The sequence below is a fragment of the Sus scrofa genome, chromosome 8, assembly GCF_054392235.1.
Source record: "Sus scrofa isolate SSC_HxYL_T2T_F1_AM1 chromosome 8, Sscrofa_HxYL_maternal_Yorkshire_Landrace_v2.0, whole genome shotgun sequence".
NCBI lineage: Eukaryota > Metazoa > Chordata > Mammalia > Artiodactyla > Suidae > Sus > Sus scrofa.
This window is the reverse complement of record NC_139390.1, coordinates 145,209,964-145,222,116: the sequence shown is the minus strand read 5'-3', so window position 1 is coordinate 145,222,116 and position 12,153 is coordinate 145,209,964. Positions and strand designations below refer to the sequence as shown.

The 12,153-nt window shown below is 45.0% G+C and overlaps 2 protein-coding genes across 3 annotated transcripts in view; one reads left to right on the top strand and one right to left on the bottom strand.

Annotated features, from left to right (window-relative positions):
* Positions 1 to 6,728: 6,728 nt before the first annotated feature.
* Positions 6,729 to 8,086, bottom strand: LOC146401115 (uncharacterized). Its single transcript, XM_084971143.1, has one exon. It carries the CDS (start codon positions 8,084 to 8,086, stop codon positions 7,379 to 7,381), a length of 708 nt encoding a protein of 235 aa, XP_084827269.1. The 3' UTR covers positions 6,729 to 7,378.
* BMP2K (BMP2 inducible kinase) overlaps positions 7,892 to 12,153 on the top strand; it is a 118,894-nt gene continuing 114,632 nt past the window's right edge. For both annotated transcript variants that reach the window (XM_021101898.2, XM_021101897.2), the window contains exon 1: positions 7,892 to 8,265. In XM_021101898.2, coding sequence (XP_020957557.1) covers positions 8,085 to 8,265 — 181 coding nt within the window. In that variant the 5' untranslated portion in view covers positions 7,892 to 8,084. The remainder of the gene's footprint in view (positions 8,266 to 12,153) is intronic.

Below are 12,153 nucleotides of genomic sequence, written 5' to 3'. Positions count from 1 at the left end.
TTTTGATCACCCATTTGTTGTCCTATTAATACAAAGAAGTTCAAAGTTTAAGTGGGCCAGATCTATAGTTGGTGTAGCCTCTTTGGTACAACATATGAGCATTCATCTCTCTCATAGTAACTATTCTGAATAAAGTGTATTGTTAGACATATTTTCAAAGACCAGTGTGTTTACATATGAGTGGAAAATTTGAATTCGGTATCTGTCAAGACTGAATGAACATTTCAGTACAAAGCTGTTTAAATACACACACACATCAAATTTATAAGTTTAGAGCTTAGAAAAATGTGCTCATTTGTAAAAAGGATATGACATGAGGACTCAACAGAGAATATTTCACTTGGATAAAAGTGACAAGAATTTTAATAAAATGTTAACAATATATAAATTTCTTTTGGCAACAAAATGTCTTTCACTCCCAAATTAAAATTTTTACTCAGAAATGCAAATTCCTCTTGCATCTTATAGATGTGCTGACTTGCTCCTGGGTTATCAGTAAACATTAGCTGGGTGTTGTCATGGTGAGTGGGGAAAAATGTTTTTAATCTCTCTCTGTAAGCAGGCCCAGTGCTGTCAGTAGATAAAGGAGAACAGAAACAAGGCATGTTCTGAAGCATGAAAAACTACAAGGTTAAAAAAAAGGCATACCTATCCTTTAAGAATGATTTCTGTAAAAGACTGTATTTAGGGCAACATGCAAATAATTTAACTGAATAAGGTCAACAAATAGCAATTTAAAAATATAATTTAAGAAGCAGGTACATAAAAATAATTTTCATGTTACCTTGAAATACACACAAAGGTGGTGTTTGATCTTCACTAAGATGAAAATAAATGATAAAAATTGCATTTATATAATATCTGGTGACATGTCAGAAAGATTTTTCTGAGGAAAGATCTATAATAGGAACTTCTCTTTTACCTTTAATCCAAAGTCACAGTCAAATTTATCTTTCTTTACCTACACTCTGATCACCTCTAACTCTCCTCTCAAAAGCTGTCTTTAATGCCTTTCTGCAAATGCGAAATATAGTACAAAAACACATTTTGAAAAATCAGTTCAAAGCAGCATTTATTTTCCAGGCACTTTGTTTCATTCAATGAGTATTTTAACACCTATACGAGGCCTAATATTGGCCTATGTGTGCAATGGAATTACTTAAAAATGAAAACTGCACATTGTACATTCCGTTCGACAGTTAGGATTTACATACACTGAGCAATTAAAGAACACGGTATGCTAGGCTTTGCATGTAGACAAAATTGCTGCTATTATTCAGAGAAACGATGGACTAAGACGAAGTGGGAAGTTGGGAAAAAAAACCTCTTGAAGGAGAAAAGTTGGGAAAGCTGCAAACACCTAACAAGGATGAGCAGGAGGGAAGGACAGTGTTCAGAGTCAGGGGACAGCAAGAGCAAAAGGACGAGGTGAGATCTCAGCCAGTGGATAAGAAATCAGCCTCTTGGCAGAACTGTCTGTTCTGAGCTGCGGGGACCAGGCTTTCGTTCCAGCCTCAGGCTTTGCTTTCAGAATTACCTTGAGTCCTCCTCACCTCTCACCTACCTTGGTCTTACTGATGGTATTACTTACGGCATTCTCTTGCTTAGGCTATCGTGATTTTATCCTTTTGTTTTTTCCAACTCCAGAAACAGAATTTCCATTCTTATCGTTCCATACACTGAGCACTTACCCATTTCTTTCTTTCTTTTTCTTTTTTTTTTCACTACTTGCATTTCTTCCCTTAAGACTGTCTGCAAACTTCCAGGAAGCCAGCTGCGTTTCAGTCGGCCAAAGTACTTGATTTGAGTTCCACAATTATTTATGAAGCACTTACGAGGGGCTACAGGAATATGCAGAGATGAAGGAGCCATGATTCCTACACCCCTGAAACTTTCAGCCAGGTAGGGGCTCTTTCTTGTCCCAAGTCCACCTATTTTGGCCTCCACTACAATTTGCCAAAATAGAAAAAAAAAAAATTATAGATACTAAAAAGCCCAAAACTTCCCCCAAAGAAGAATCAAGAGGTTATACTTGTGAAGCACCTGTGATGAAAGGGTGGCAGGAAAGAGTAGATGGGGTCTAGCTTTGTCTCATTTAGCCCAACTTTGAATGAGACGATAGAGAAAGGCAAGGAGACCTGACATTTCCTCTCAGCCGCCTCCGTGTCCAGCGCTGTGATTAGTTTTGATTGTGTATTAGCCTTTGCAATTAGGTGATCTGTGTCGCTCTATAGTCTGCGGAGTAGTGTGGGGGACACACGAGTCCATTCTTGCTGGGACGGGCAGATGGCAGAGGTCAGGAAAGATTGCAGAGGGGAGGTGGCCCTGGAGTGCCACATGGTCACCCACTGAGACAAGTGATTGTGAGAAAGAACAAGACATTTTACCTTGTGTGAGCAGTGCTCTACCTGAAACAGCTTGATAAGAAATGAAACAGGTTTGGGGTGGCTGCAGTGAGAGGACTGTAAGTTAGGCATGGCAACAACTACTTCCCTTGGAGAGGATGACATATAGACAGTGTTAAGCACGATGCCTGAGATATAGCAGGTGCTCAGCAAATGTCCCTGCTCCTCCTTCAGTTTCTCCATTTGATTACACCACCTTCCAGCTCTGAGATTCCAGGACTCTTATCATACTGTTCAGGTTCTTATTGTGCATTGGTTCACCCACTGTTTAGCATGTTGTACGTGTTCAATAAATAGTCTCTATCACAGTTGGCAGAAGTTTGGGTAAAACAAAATGTGAATTTTGATAAGAGATCAAAGCAAAAGCTGACTTTAGCTTCAGTTCTCTCAGTTCCTCTACGGTAACTTGAATAGTTCTGTGTGAATGGTGTGCAAGTACAGAGGTTCAGCGTTGGTTCAATACACAGGGAAAGAATTCCAGAGCTTTCCATGGGAACTACTCATCTGCTTCCAAACCTGGAAGAGCTGACACTCTTTCCTCCTTCCCTCCCTCCCTTCTCTCTCTCTCTGTCTCTCTCTCCTTCCTTCCTCTCTCTCTCTTTCCTTCCTTCTTTCTCCCTTCCTTTTTTCTCACTTTTCCCACGCGTGGCATATAGACATTCTGCAGCAGCAGCAACCCAAGCCACTTCAGGGACAATGCCAGATCCTTAACCCACTAAGCCAGAGAGGGAACTCCAATAGCTGCTTTCCTGTACCCAGAAGTTTTGAAGGTCATAACATGAACATACTGTCAGGAGGAGATCTGAAGGCACACGCTTAGATCTCGTCATTTCTGTCTAGAACATAGTCAACTCTTTCTCCATTCTCTATCTTCCCTCGCTGCCTCTATTACACGGATGTCTACACACTTTGCCTCCTTGCATCTCTAAAGGGTATAAACTCTTTGAAATCTTGACTTGTCTTATTCAACTTTGCCTCTTTTGGTTACCCAACCATCCCCCCCCCACCACCAATCTACAGTGCTTTGTCTGTGGTAGATATTCAGAAAATGTTTGCTAATTTTAAAAATACCTAGTTAATCAGAACTTAATCTCACTTATCACAGCAGGGGTCCCTGAACTCTGGCGGCACATGCCTCTTAGGTGACCAATGTGGCCCGAGGCCATAGGAGGTATTTTACCACCTCGGACAGTAGCCCTCCTACTGTTTATTGTGAGTTTTCAAGGAGTCTGCCTGGTGCAGTGGTGAAGAGCATGAGCCATAAAGCCATAAAATCTGGTTTTGTTTGTTTTGTTTTTTTGGGGTTTTGTTTGTTTGTGTTTTAGGGCCGCACTGGCAGCATACGGAATTTCCCAGGCTAGGGGTCCAATCGGAGCTTTAGCTGCCGGCCTGTGCCACAGCCAGAGCACCTTGGGACCCGAGCCAGGTCTGCCAACCTACACCACAGTTCATGGCAACGCCAGATCCTTAACCCACTGAGCGAGGCCAGGGATTGAACCTGCATCCTCATAGATCCCAGCTGGGTTTGTTAATCACTGAACTTCGAAGGGAACTTCCATATACTATCTGCTTTTGAAACCTGTTACAAGTCACAGGACAGACCTTGCCTGTGTAAACTAATCTCTCTGTGAATGAGTAGTCTCATCTGCAGTGCAGGAATAATAGTCTGAAATGCTATTTCCCAGTTTTGTCATGAAGATTTACTGAGTTATTACCCATAATGCCCTTTTGAATAGCAATGGTACCTCGCAAGTGCCCCATTAGAATTAATTATTTTACGCTCTGCTAAGTTTTGTATAAATGTATCTGGGCACAGAGGAACAGTGGGGCCACAGGAGGGAAACGCAAAGGCTGACAAGAAGGGACATTTTCAGGGGTGTGACGGCAATCACTTTCTAGGACAAATGGGTGGAAGATATTCCAGTCCTGAAATGTGAGGCTGAGGTGCTGTATGCCTGGTGGACCCCACCTCCAATTCAGGGAGGTGGGAGATCAAGGTATTTCTCTTGGTGGTGAAGTTGCCTACCTCTTGCAGTCTTTTTTTTAAAAGCATGGTCAAGTTGCAGGAAAAATTCTATTCTACTTTAACAGAGAAGTCTTCCATTCCAAATGTGTCATTTTTCCTATTAAGAGTATTTGTGAGCATCTTTGTAAACTACTATTTTCAGATTTCTTATTTTCCCTAGACATAAATATACATTTTTTTTACAGGTGCAGCGATGATGTTTTAACATGATTTAAGTGTCAGCGATGTTAAAAAAAAAAAAAACCACTTGTTTTAATAATGGAGATATATATATATTTTTCTTTTAATGAACTTCAGGGCTTTTACTTGTTTGGAAAGCATAGAAAGAGGGCATTTGAATAGGTATAAAGTAATACTGTTACATGGGGAGGACAATTTTTCCTAATAGTAAAACATAGTGAGACCAATAATGACTGAAGATGTGTCATAAAAGGAAAACAGTGACTTGTGAGGAAAAATCACTCATTGGGCATTGGAAGAGATGACTTACACAGGCAATGACAGCACTGGAACGAGCCTTTGGGGACAGGCATATTTCATTTCACCTGCGTCAGTCTTTACTTCACATATGTCTTTGAGAGCCATCTTAGTGCAAAAGAGATGAGGTCAAAGTAAAAAGAAGGATTAGAGCTTTTTGCAGTCGAAGACAAAAATGTCCCTTCCCTGTCAAATTCCTTTCTGTTCAAGGATCTCAGATGTTGGCTGCAATGATCTATGACTTTATTAGTACATTGTAACATGAAACTTTGCAGACTGAAGCAGTATGCTTTTTTTTAAAAGTCTTTATCTTGTGGCTAGTTCCCAACTATTCTTACAGCACTAGAGCTGTCAACATTTGAAAGATCAAAAATATGTGTTTTCTTACTGTAAGTCTCCTAATGACAGTGTTTAAGATGGTCAAAATATCCCTATTTTTCTAGAGGTGTTATTTTTCCAATAGGAAACCCACATGAATGTTCTTGCACAGCCATGGCCTAATAGTGAGTACAGAACTAAAAGACTGGACTTCTCAGTACAGTTTTGCACTGATCAGTATCTCGTTTTCTCCCTACACATTGGTTGAAGGGCACCCGTTTTAACTCACAAAGTTGAATCTGACAGTTAATGTCAGCATCTTTTGGTGCTGTGAGTAAATTCGTGGCCCTGTTGTTATCAGCAATACAATGTTTTTGCTTCCTTATCAGCAATAGGTTTGTGGTAGAACATTGTGGAGTTAACATTCTGAGATCAGATGATATTCACATTTTTACTGTGTGCTTCGTGAAAAATTAAAGAACGAATTGCTCAGTATTAGCCATAATTTTTGAAAGGGGGCCTACGCCTTAAACTAATGATCAACTTCCATATCCAAAGTCAGCTATATATATGGCTACAGAGAAGGAATTTTTTTTTTTTTTTTTTTTTTTTTTTTAAACCACAGCTGTTGTGGTAAATTGGCTCCCAAACTGATCACAGGAGACTTTACTTACTCTTGTGTTGTCATCAGGTGAAATCATGTTAGGCTCCCACTGTGCCTGTTAGGTTGTTTGCACTTCTGAACTGTACGAAATGACTAAATTTCTTAGTTATCCTGCTTGAAAAATATAATTCAAATGTTGTAGGAATGCAAATCCACAGTGAATCCCCACAGTAAGAATGGTCAGCTTATTTCTAAATGGAAATCCCCAATTGTCACACCGTATCAATTATCTGACATAAAATCTAACTTCCATTGAGCAGGAATGTGTTTTAAAGATCAGGTCTCTGGATGAAGAATTTTAGCTTTAGTGGGTTATGCAGCAAAAATGCCTAAATGCAGAGCACTGTTTTAATGTTGGCAGAAATAGCTTCTCTTGAAATAGCAGACAAGAAGGAAAAATGGAAGATTTGAAGCTGAGTCTTTTGCCTAAGCACATTTTCTAACGTTTCTGCCTGTATCTCATTTAAAATTGGATAAAGAAATAGGAGTGGGGACAGAACGACATTCATCTGCTTTCACAGAAGGCACGCACTGGCGTCCTGCACGTACAGTTTATTTGACCTACATTTAAAAAATTTGGGAAATGCCGTATTACAAAAACATCCAGAAGATTCCTGGCTTTTCTTAAGAAATGGAACCTTTGGCCACAGCGGGCCTCTATTCATACCGGGCGGGGGCGGGGGCAGGCTGGATTTGGGACTGGGGCGCTCTAGTTACACAGGCTCTGTGATTTCACACTCCTTACCATCCTAAACGTCTTAACACCATACTCATTTTTGCAGGCCTCACCCCGCAGGCATGGAGACTACTGCAGTTTCCGAAATGGATGCAACGGGGCTTTTTTTTTTTCTTTCTTTTTTTAATGTGCAAATCTCTTTGTTAACGGGCGGGGGACGGGACCGGGTAGCTGGTTTTGCTTCCCAACAGTCCTAAATTTGCCGTTTTCCAACGCTCTGACCCTAACCTCCTTTTTCCAAACGGCCCAACGAATGAAACGAAGTATCAAAGGCGGGCCCTTGAAGTTGCAGCTCCATCAAAAGCCAGCCATGTGACCTTCCCCGAGTCCGTTAAGCTCTCCGGGCCAGAAGTGATGAAAGGTCTCTAAACGGACTTAACAATTGTTCCGAATACTTCACAGGGCTGTTGCACAGCGCACATGAGATTTTGAAAGTACCCTATAGACCGCAAAACGCTCCCGAGCACAAGCGTCTGCTACAGAGGGCGGCAGCACGGCTTCCGAAGTCGGGTTACTGGAATCCGCTCTCGCTCCGCGCTGCTCCCACCTCCCACGCTCCGGGGTGGGCGAGCGGAAGAAGATTCTCAGGGGAGCCGGTCTGGAAAAGCGGCTCGGCACTGCAGCGAGAAGTTCCTTCGCGGGGGTAAAGTTGGTGGCGGCACTTTCAAGCCCCCAGAGCAACATACCAACTCCTAGGCGAGAAGAGACATCCCGCCCCGGCCGCACAGGCGGCGAGAAGACCGGTCACCGGGTCACCTCCCTGCTCGAAGCCGGGACCCCACAGGTCCGGCCGAACCCTCCCGGCCGGGACCCCAGACATCGCCCGCACCCCAACCCCCACCGTCCTCCTTCCCGTCCCCCTCCACGTGACAAGAGCCGGAACCGTCACTTCCGGCGGCGCAGACAGCGCGCCTGCGCGGGGTGCCCGGCCTCAGAGAGCGGCTGGCAGGGGCGCCGCGCCGCCAACGGCTGGGAGTGGCGGGCGGCTCCGGTTCCGCCGGGGCGGCGGCGGCGGCGCGGACTGCGCTCCAGAGGCCGTGCGGCGCGAGGAGTCCCGCCCGCTCCCCGGAGGCCCGGCCGCCCCGCCCCTTCCCCAGCTCCCTCCCTCGCGCCCTCCCGCGGGGCTCGCGCTGCGGGCGCCCAGCTCGGCGGCGAGGGCGCCGGGGGCACTGGCGGCGGCGCCCCCGCGCTCGGGCCCGCCCCCTCGCGCCCCGCCCCGTCCCCGCCCTCCTCGCCGCCCTCTGCGGGAGCCCGGCAGCTGCAGCGGAGCCGCGGAGCGGGCGCAGGGGCCGGGGCGCTGCGCTCGGGGCGCGCGGAATGTGAGGCTCGGCGGGCCGCAGCGCGCACGGACGCTCGGACGGACGAGGGCCGGCGGCCCCGCGCGGACGCCGGGCCGGGCGCTCGCCCTCTCGCTCGCCCTTGCGCGCGCCCCGCGCCCTCCGGCGCGCCGGCGGGACCATGAAGAAGTTCTCTCGAATGCCCAAGTCGGAGGGCGGCGGCGGCGGCGGCGGAGCGGCGGGTGGCGGGGCCGGCGGGGCCGGGGCCGCCTTCGGCTCCGGCTCCGGGAGCTCGTCCGTGGGGGTCCGCGTGTTCGCGGTCGGCCGCTACCAGGTCACCCTGGAGGAGTCGCTGGCCGAAGGTATGGGCGCCCGGGGAGGCGCGGGCCGGCAGGTGAGGGAGGGCTGGGGTGTGGCGGTAGCTTCTCCCGGTCGCCGCCCGCTTCTCTGCTCGCTCCCTCGGCTCCCCCTTCTGCCTCCTGCCCGGCCAGCGAGGCTCTTAGAGTAGCTCGAGGTCTCGCTCTTAAGCCGGCTTTTCTCGCCGCCGGCCGCGCTGGCCGGTGCACGGTTCTTTGATTACGAGTTTAAGTCATTTTCAGTCCTTCTCCACGCAGGGAAATACATAGGAAACGTCTTAGCGCGAGGGCTGTGGTGTCGTGATTGGACCAGTGACTCATTTGAGGGTCAGACCGAGCAAGATTGGGGCTCTTCTCCCCCAGCTGTGGCTCAGGCGGGTGTCATGCGCTGGCCTCTCCACCCGCGCCGCCGGGCGCAGGACCCTGCAGCCCGCGCGTTAAGCCTGTTTGCTGCTGCTCAGTCATCAGGTGAAAAACGATTTATTCCTGTGTGTTCGCGGGATGGAGGTGATACTTTGCCCCAGCTTCAGTTAGCAGGTTGCTTTGGGGAAGCAGGTAAACTTGGAGTCCACTTATCTTTGTTATTTAGAAGCTTCTCTGAGACAAGGTGCTAGTCCTACCATTTCAGTAAGTCTCTGGCGGTAGTTGAAAAGGCGATATGAAAGCAGGTTAACTTTCACTGGAGAAGTTTTGTGTTCGATCCCACCTTATCTTTTACTAGGCTCTGTCAACAGCTGCAAGTCGGCTTACAGAAAAAGTTATTTAACTCCATTAAAAAAAATCCTGTAGTTTTTTTATTTCTTGTATAAATTGGCTTGTAGGAAATACTGCCTTGTTGCATGCTTCATTGACTTTTGAGTTTTAATCGCAGACCGATATTACAAAATACGTACTTTTAAAACTTCACGAGAAATAATTTGTTGATAAGTGGCCCTTGTTAATTTCGGAGATTGAGAGAAGAAATCGAGGACAGTAGCTTTGGTTCTCTGAGAGGTGTTGATGTGGTTTGAAGACAGTAGACTGAGATTCCACTTGTGTTTTTTGAAATGCTGTAAACAGTAGCGAATTAGTGCGAGAGAAAACCCTGAATGTTTTTGTCTACGAACTGTTCTGAAGAGAAATCTTGATTATTCAGGGATGAACATCATTGTTTTGCAAGCTCTGGCCCCTCATTAGGAGCCTAGCTGAGCCTTAGAGCGGTGGAAGGAGGATCCTTAGCTTCTCCAGTGATGAATGTATGGTAATTGGCATTGATGGACAGATTTACTATGCTGTAAAATTTCCTAGCTCTTTATTATACGTGACTTTCAAGTGTTGATTTAGATTGAATTGTAGGTTTTTAGAAGACATGGCTATTAGCTCACATGCTGTACTTCTGTCTTTGAGTTGTAACTGATTCAAGTGTGGCTTGAGTAATACTACACTCACTTCACTTCAGTAAATCCCAGATGGGTCTTTTATTTAATAGAATGAAATCATTGACATTTCATCAAACTAGAGTTTGGATTTGTAGCTTCTGCCCCTGCTCCAAGCATGTCCTATCACTACCCTAAGCACACTGTTTTCCATAGAAATAAATAATTTTGGAAAATGAGAATAAAAATGAATTTCAAAAAGGGAGTACTCACTCAACCACAAAAAATGCTTTCAGTAACTAATATTACTGTTAGAGTGTTTCACTGACTTTTGCCATTGATTTGTCATTCTTCCGCTTGGAAAAATCACTAATTAAGTGCTAGGAGGAAGCAGGGCTTGAGCAAATTCTTGGGGAAGATGGCACTTCCCCACTCTGCACCCCAGCACCTGGAACCAGGCATTTGGGCTTCCCTGGAGGGAAGGCTGAGGCCTAGGCTTTGTTCCCTTGTGTATCCTCTTCTCCGCACGCACACAATCCAAAGGATCTATGTTCGGTTTACTTTTGGATCCTGACAATATATTATTTCAGATGCTTAATGTTTTCCCTTCTTTCCAAATAAGTAATGCTGTGATTTAGACAAGCTGTTTAAGCACCAGTGTGGTTTACGTTCTAGAATGATCGTTCAGGAATTTACAGACACATGTGCCCGTTTATAAAACTCGGGCAAGTGCTTGTGAAAAGGTAGGAGAGTGTAGAGAACCTGAACTGAGGAGAAGTAGAGCATTGAGTGGTGAGAGGGGTGGAGGTTGAGAGAGGTCGAAGCAAAAACAGTAGATTTTACATTTTTGCTTTTTGTGTCAGTGTTATTTAAACGAGCCAAGACTCTGCAGGTGATGTGTCCTGAGGAGTGTTTGCCAGGCTACTGCAGACACAGGCAGCTTGCTCAGAATGGCCTCTGCAGTGTCTTTGAATCTTCAGGAAACCTGGTGTGAGCGCTGCCTGCCCCTCCCCCCCATACACATTTGATTCTCGTTATTCACAGTAGTTATGTTTTATAAAGTTGCCATATAGTGATTTAGTGACTACTGAGGCATTGCTCCTAGGGTTAATACAGTGTTAGGGCACTGCTAGCCTCTGCTGGCAACATTTGTGTCAACCAGTTTATAACCTTGTTTTATGTGTGTTTCCTGTTTAGAGACACCTTGTTTGACATAAGTTGTTGACTCATTAGCATTGAGCTCATGGCCAGTACTCCTGTAACTCATGCGTAAATGAAGCTTATCTAATAATTTTCTTGGTAAGGGACATCATAGCCCTCTTGCTCTTAGGAACACTAAGTAGGGAGCACTTTGGCACTGTGCTTGGGGGCGATTTTAAACAACAGAATCACTATTGCAGAACACAAGAAAGAGAAAAGCATGATATGACATAGAACTTGAAAAGAGCACTTGGTTACAGTATGAGAGCTGAAACAGAGCAGAGCAATACCTCCTGGATTCCAGCTGGCCTTCTCAAAATTTTCACCCCTATGCGCATGTCTGCAAATAACTGTGAAAGTGTCATTGTATTGATTTCAGAGATACAAGTAAATTTCAGCAAGTAAGCACATTTGCAGATACGAACTCCTCGGATTATGAGGATCAACTATATATGTGTGTATGTGTCAGTATGTATGTATGTGTATATCCATGCACATGCATGTTTATGTCTTAGATATATTATAAAACCAGGATTCTCGGGTATGCTTGTGTTGTAGTTGTAACTAACCTGTTGGAGTAGTTTTCTCTCTGAAATATATGTTGTAGTATGTTTGAAAATGCTGACGAATTGCACCTTTTTAGTTCCTGCCAAAAGTTCAGAGGCCTGATGGTATGTGGGGCGTTTTCCTCAAAAACAGTTTAGTTTTAGGAGTGCAGATTCAGCTTTGGGCTGTACAGATGAGATAGAGCTACATGTAAATTTTAGCATGAAACAGTGTCAGATTGTCCAGCACAAATAATACAGTATAACCTAAGTATTTACTAAAACGTAGGACTGGCTTTTGGATGACATGCCTCTGTAGGCCTTCAGTGCTAGTCAGAAGACTAATTTTGATGGATAATGGGAGGAATGGGTTCTCGGGTAGGGGACTTTTATTTCCTAAACATCTTTGGTAAAATGTGGACTTAAATGGGAAGCATAGAGACCAGGACACCATCCATAATTTGTTGACGTCATCTAATCATGAGGTTATGGGGCTGGATAGGAGTGGTATTTTGAGTATGACTGGGTGAGTAGGACTTTCTGACACATCCATTGGGGTCCATGGGGGTTGTTAGCACTGTCAGTAATTGGAGGCCAGGAGTTTACTCCAGAGTTCTGTAAAAGTAGCTCGGTAGCTCTCAGTTAATTGCTTGGAGTAGAATAAGTGAATTTAGGTAAAATGTCAGTTTTCATTGTTAATTTTACAGGAATATAGGAAAATACATTTTATTTTGAGGTATAAATCAGTAAAAAATGATGCATTTAAGCATGGTATCTGATTTGCAGAAATTTTT

Coding starts and splice junctions, on each gene's coding strand:
- LOC146401115 (XM_084971143.1), bottom strand. CDS start 8,086: ATGGTCCCGCCGGCGCGCCGGAGGGCGCGGGGCGCGCGCAAGGGCGAG.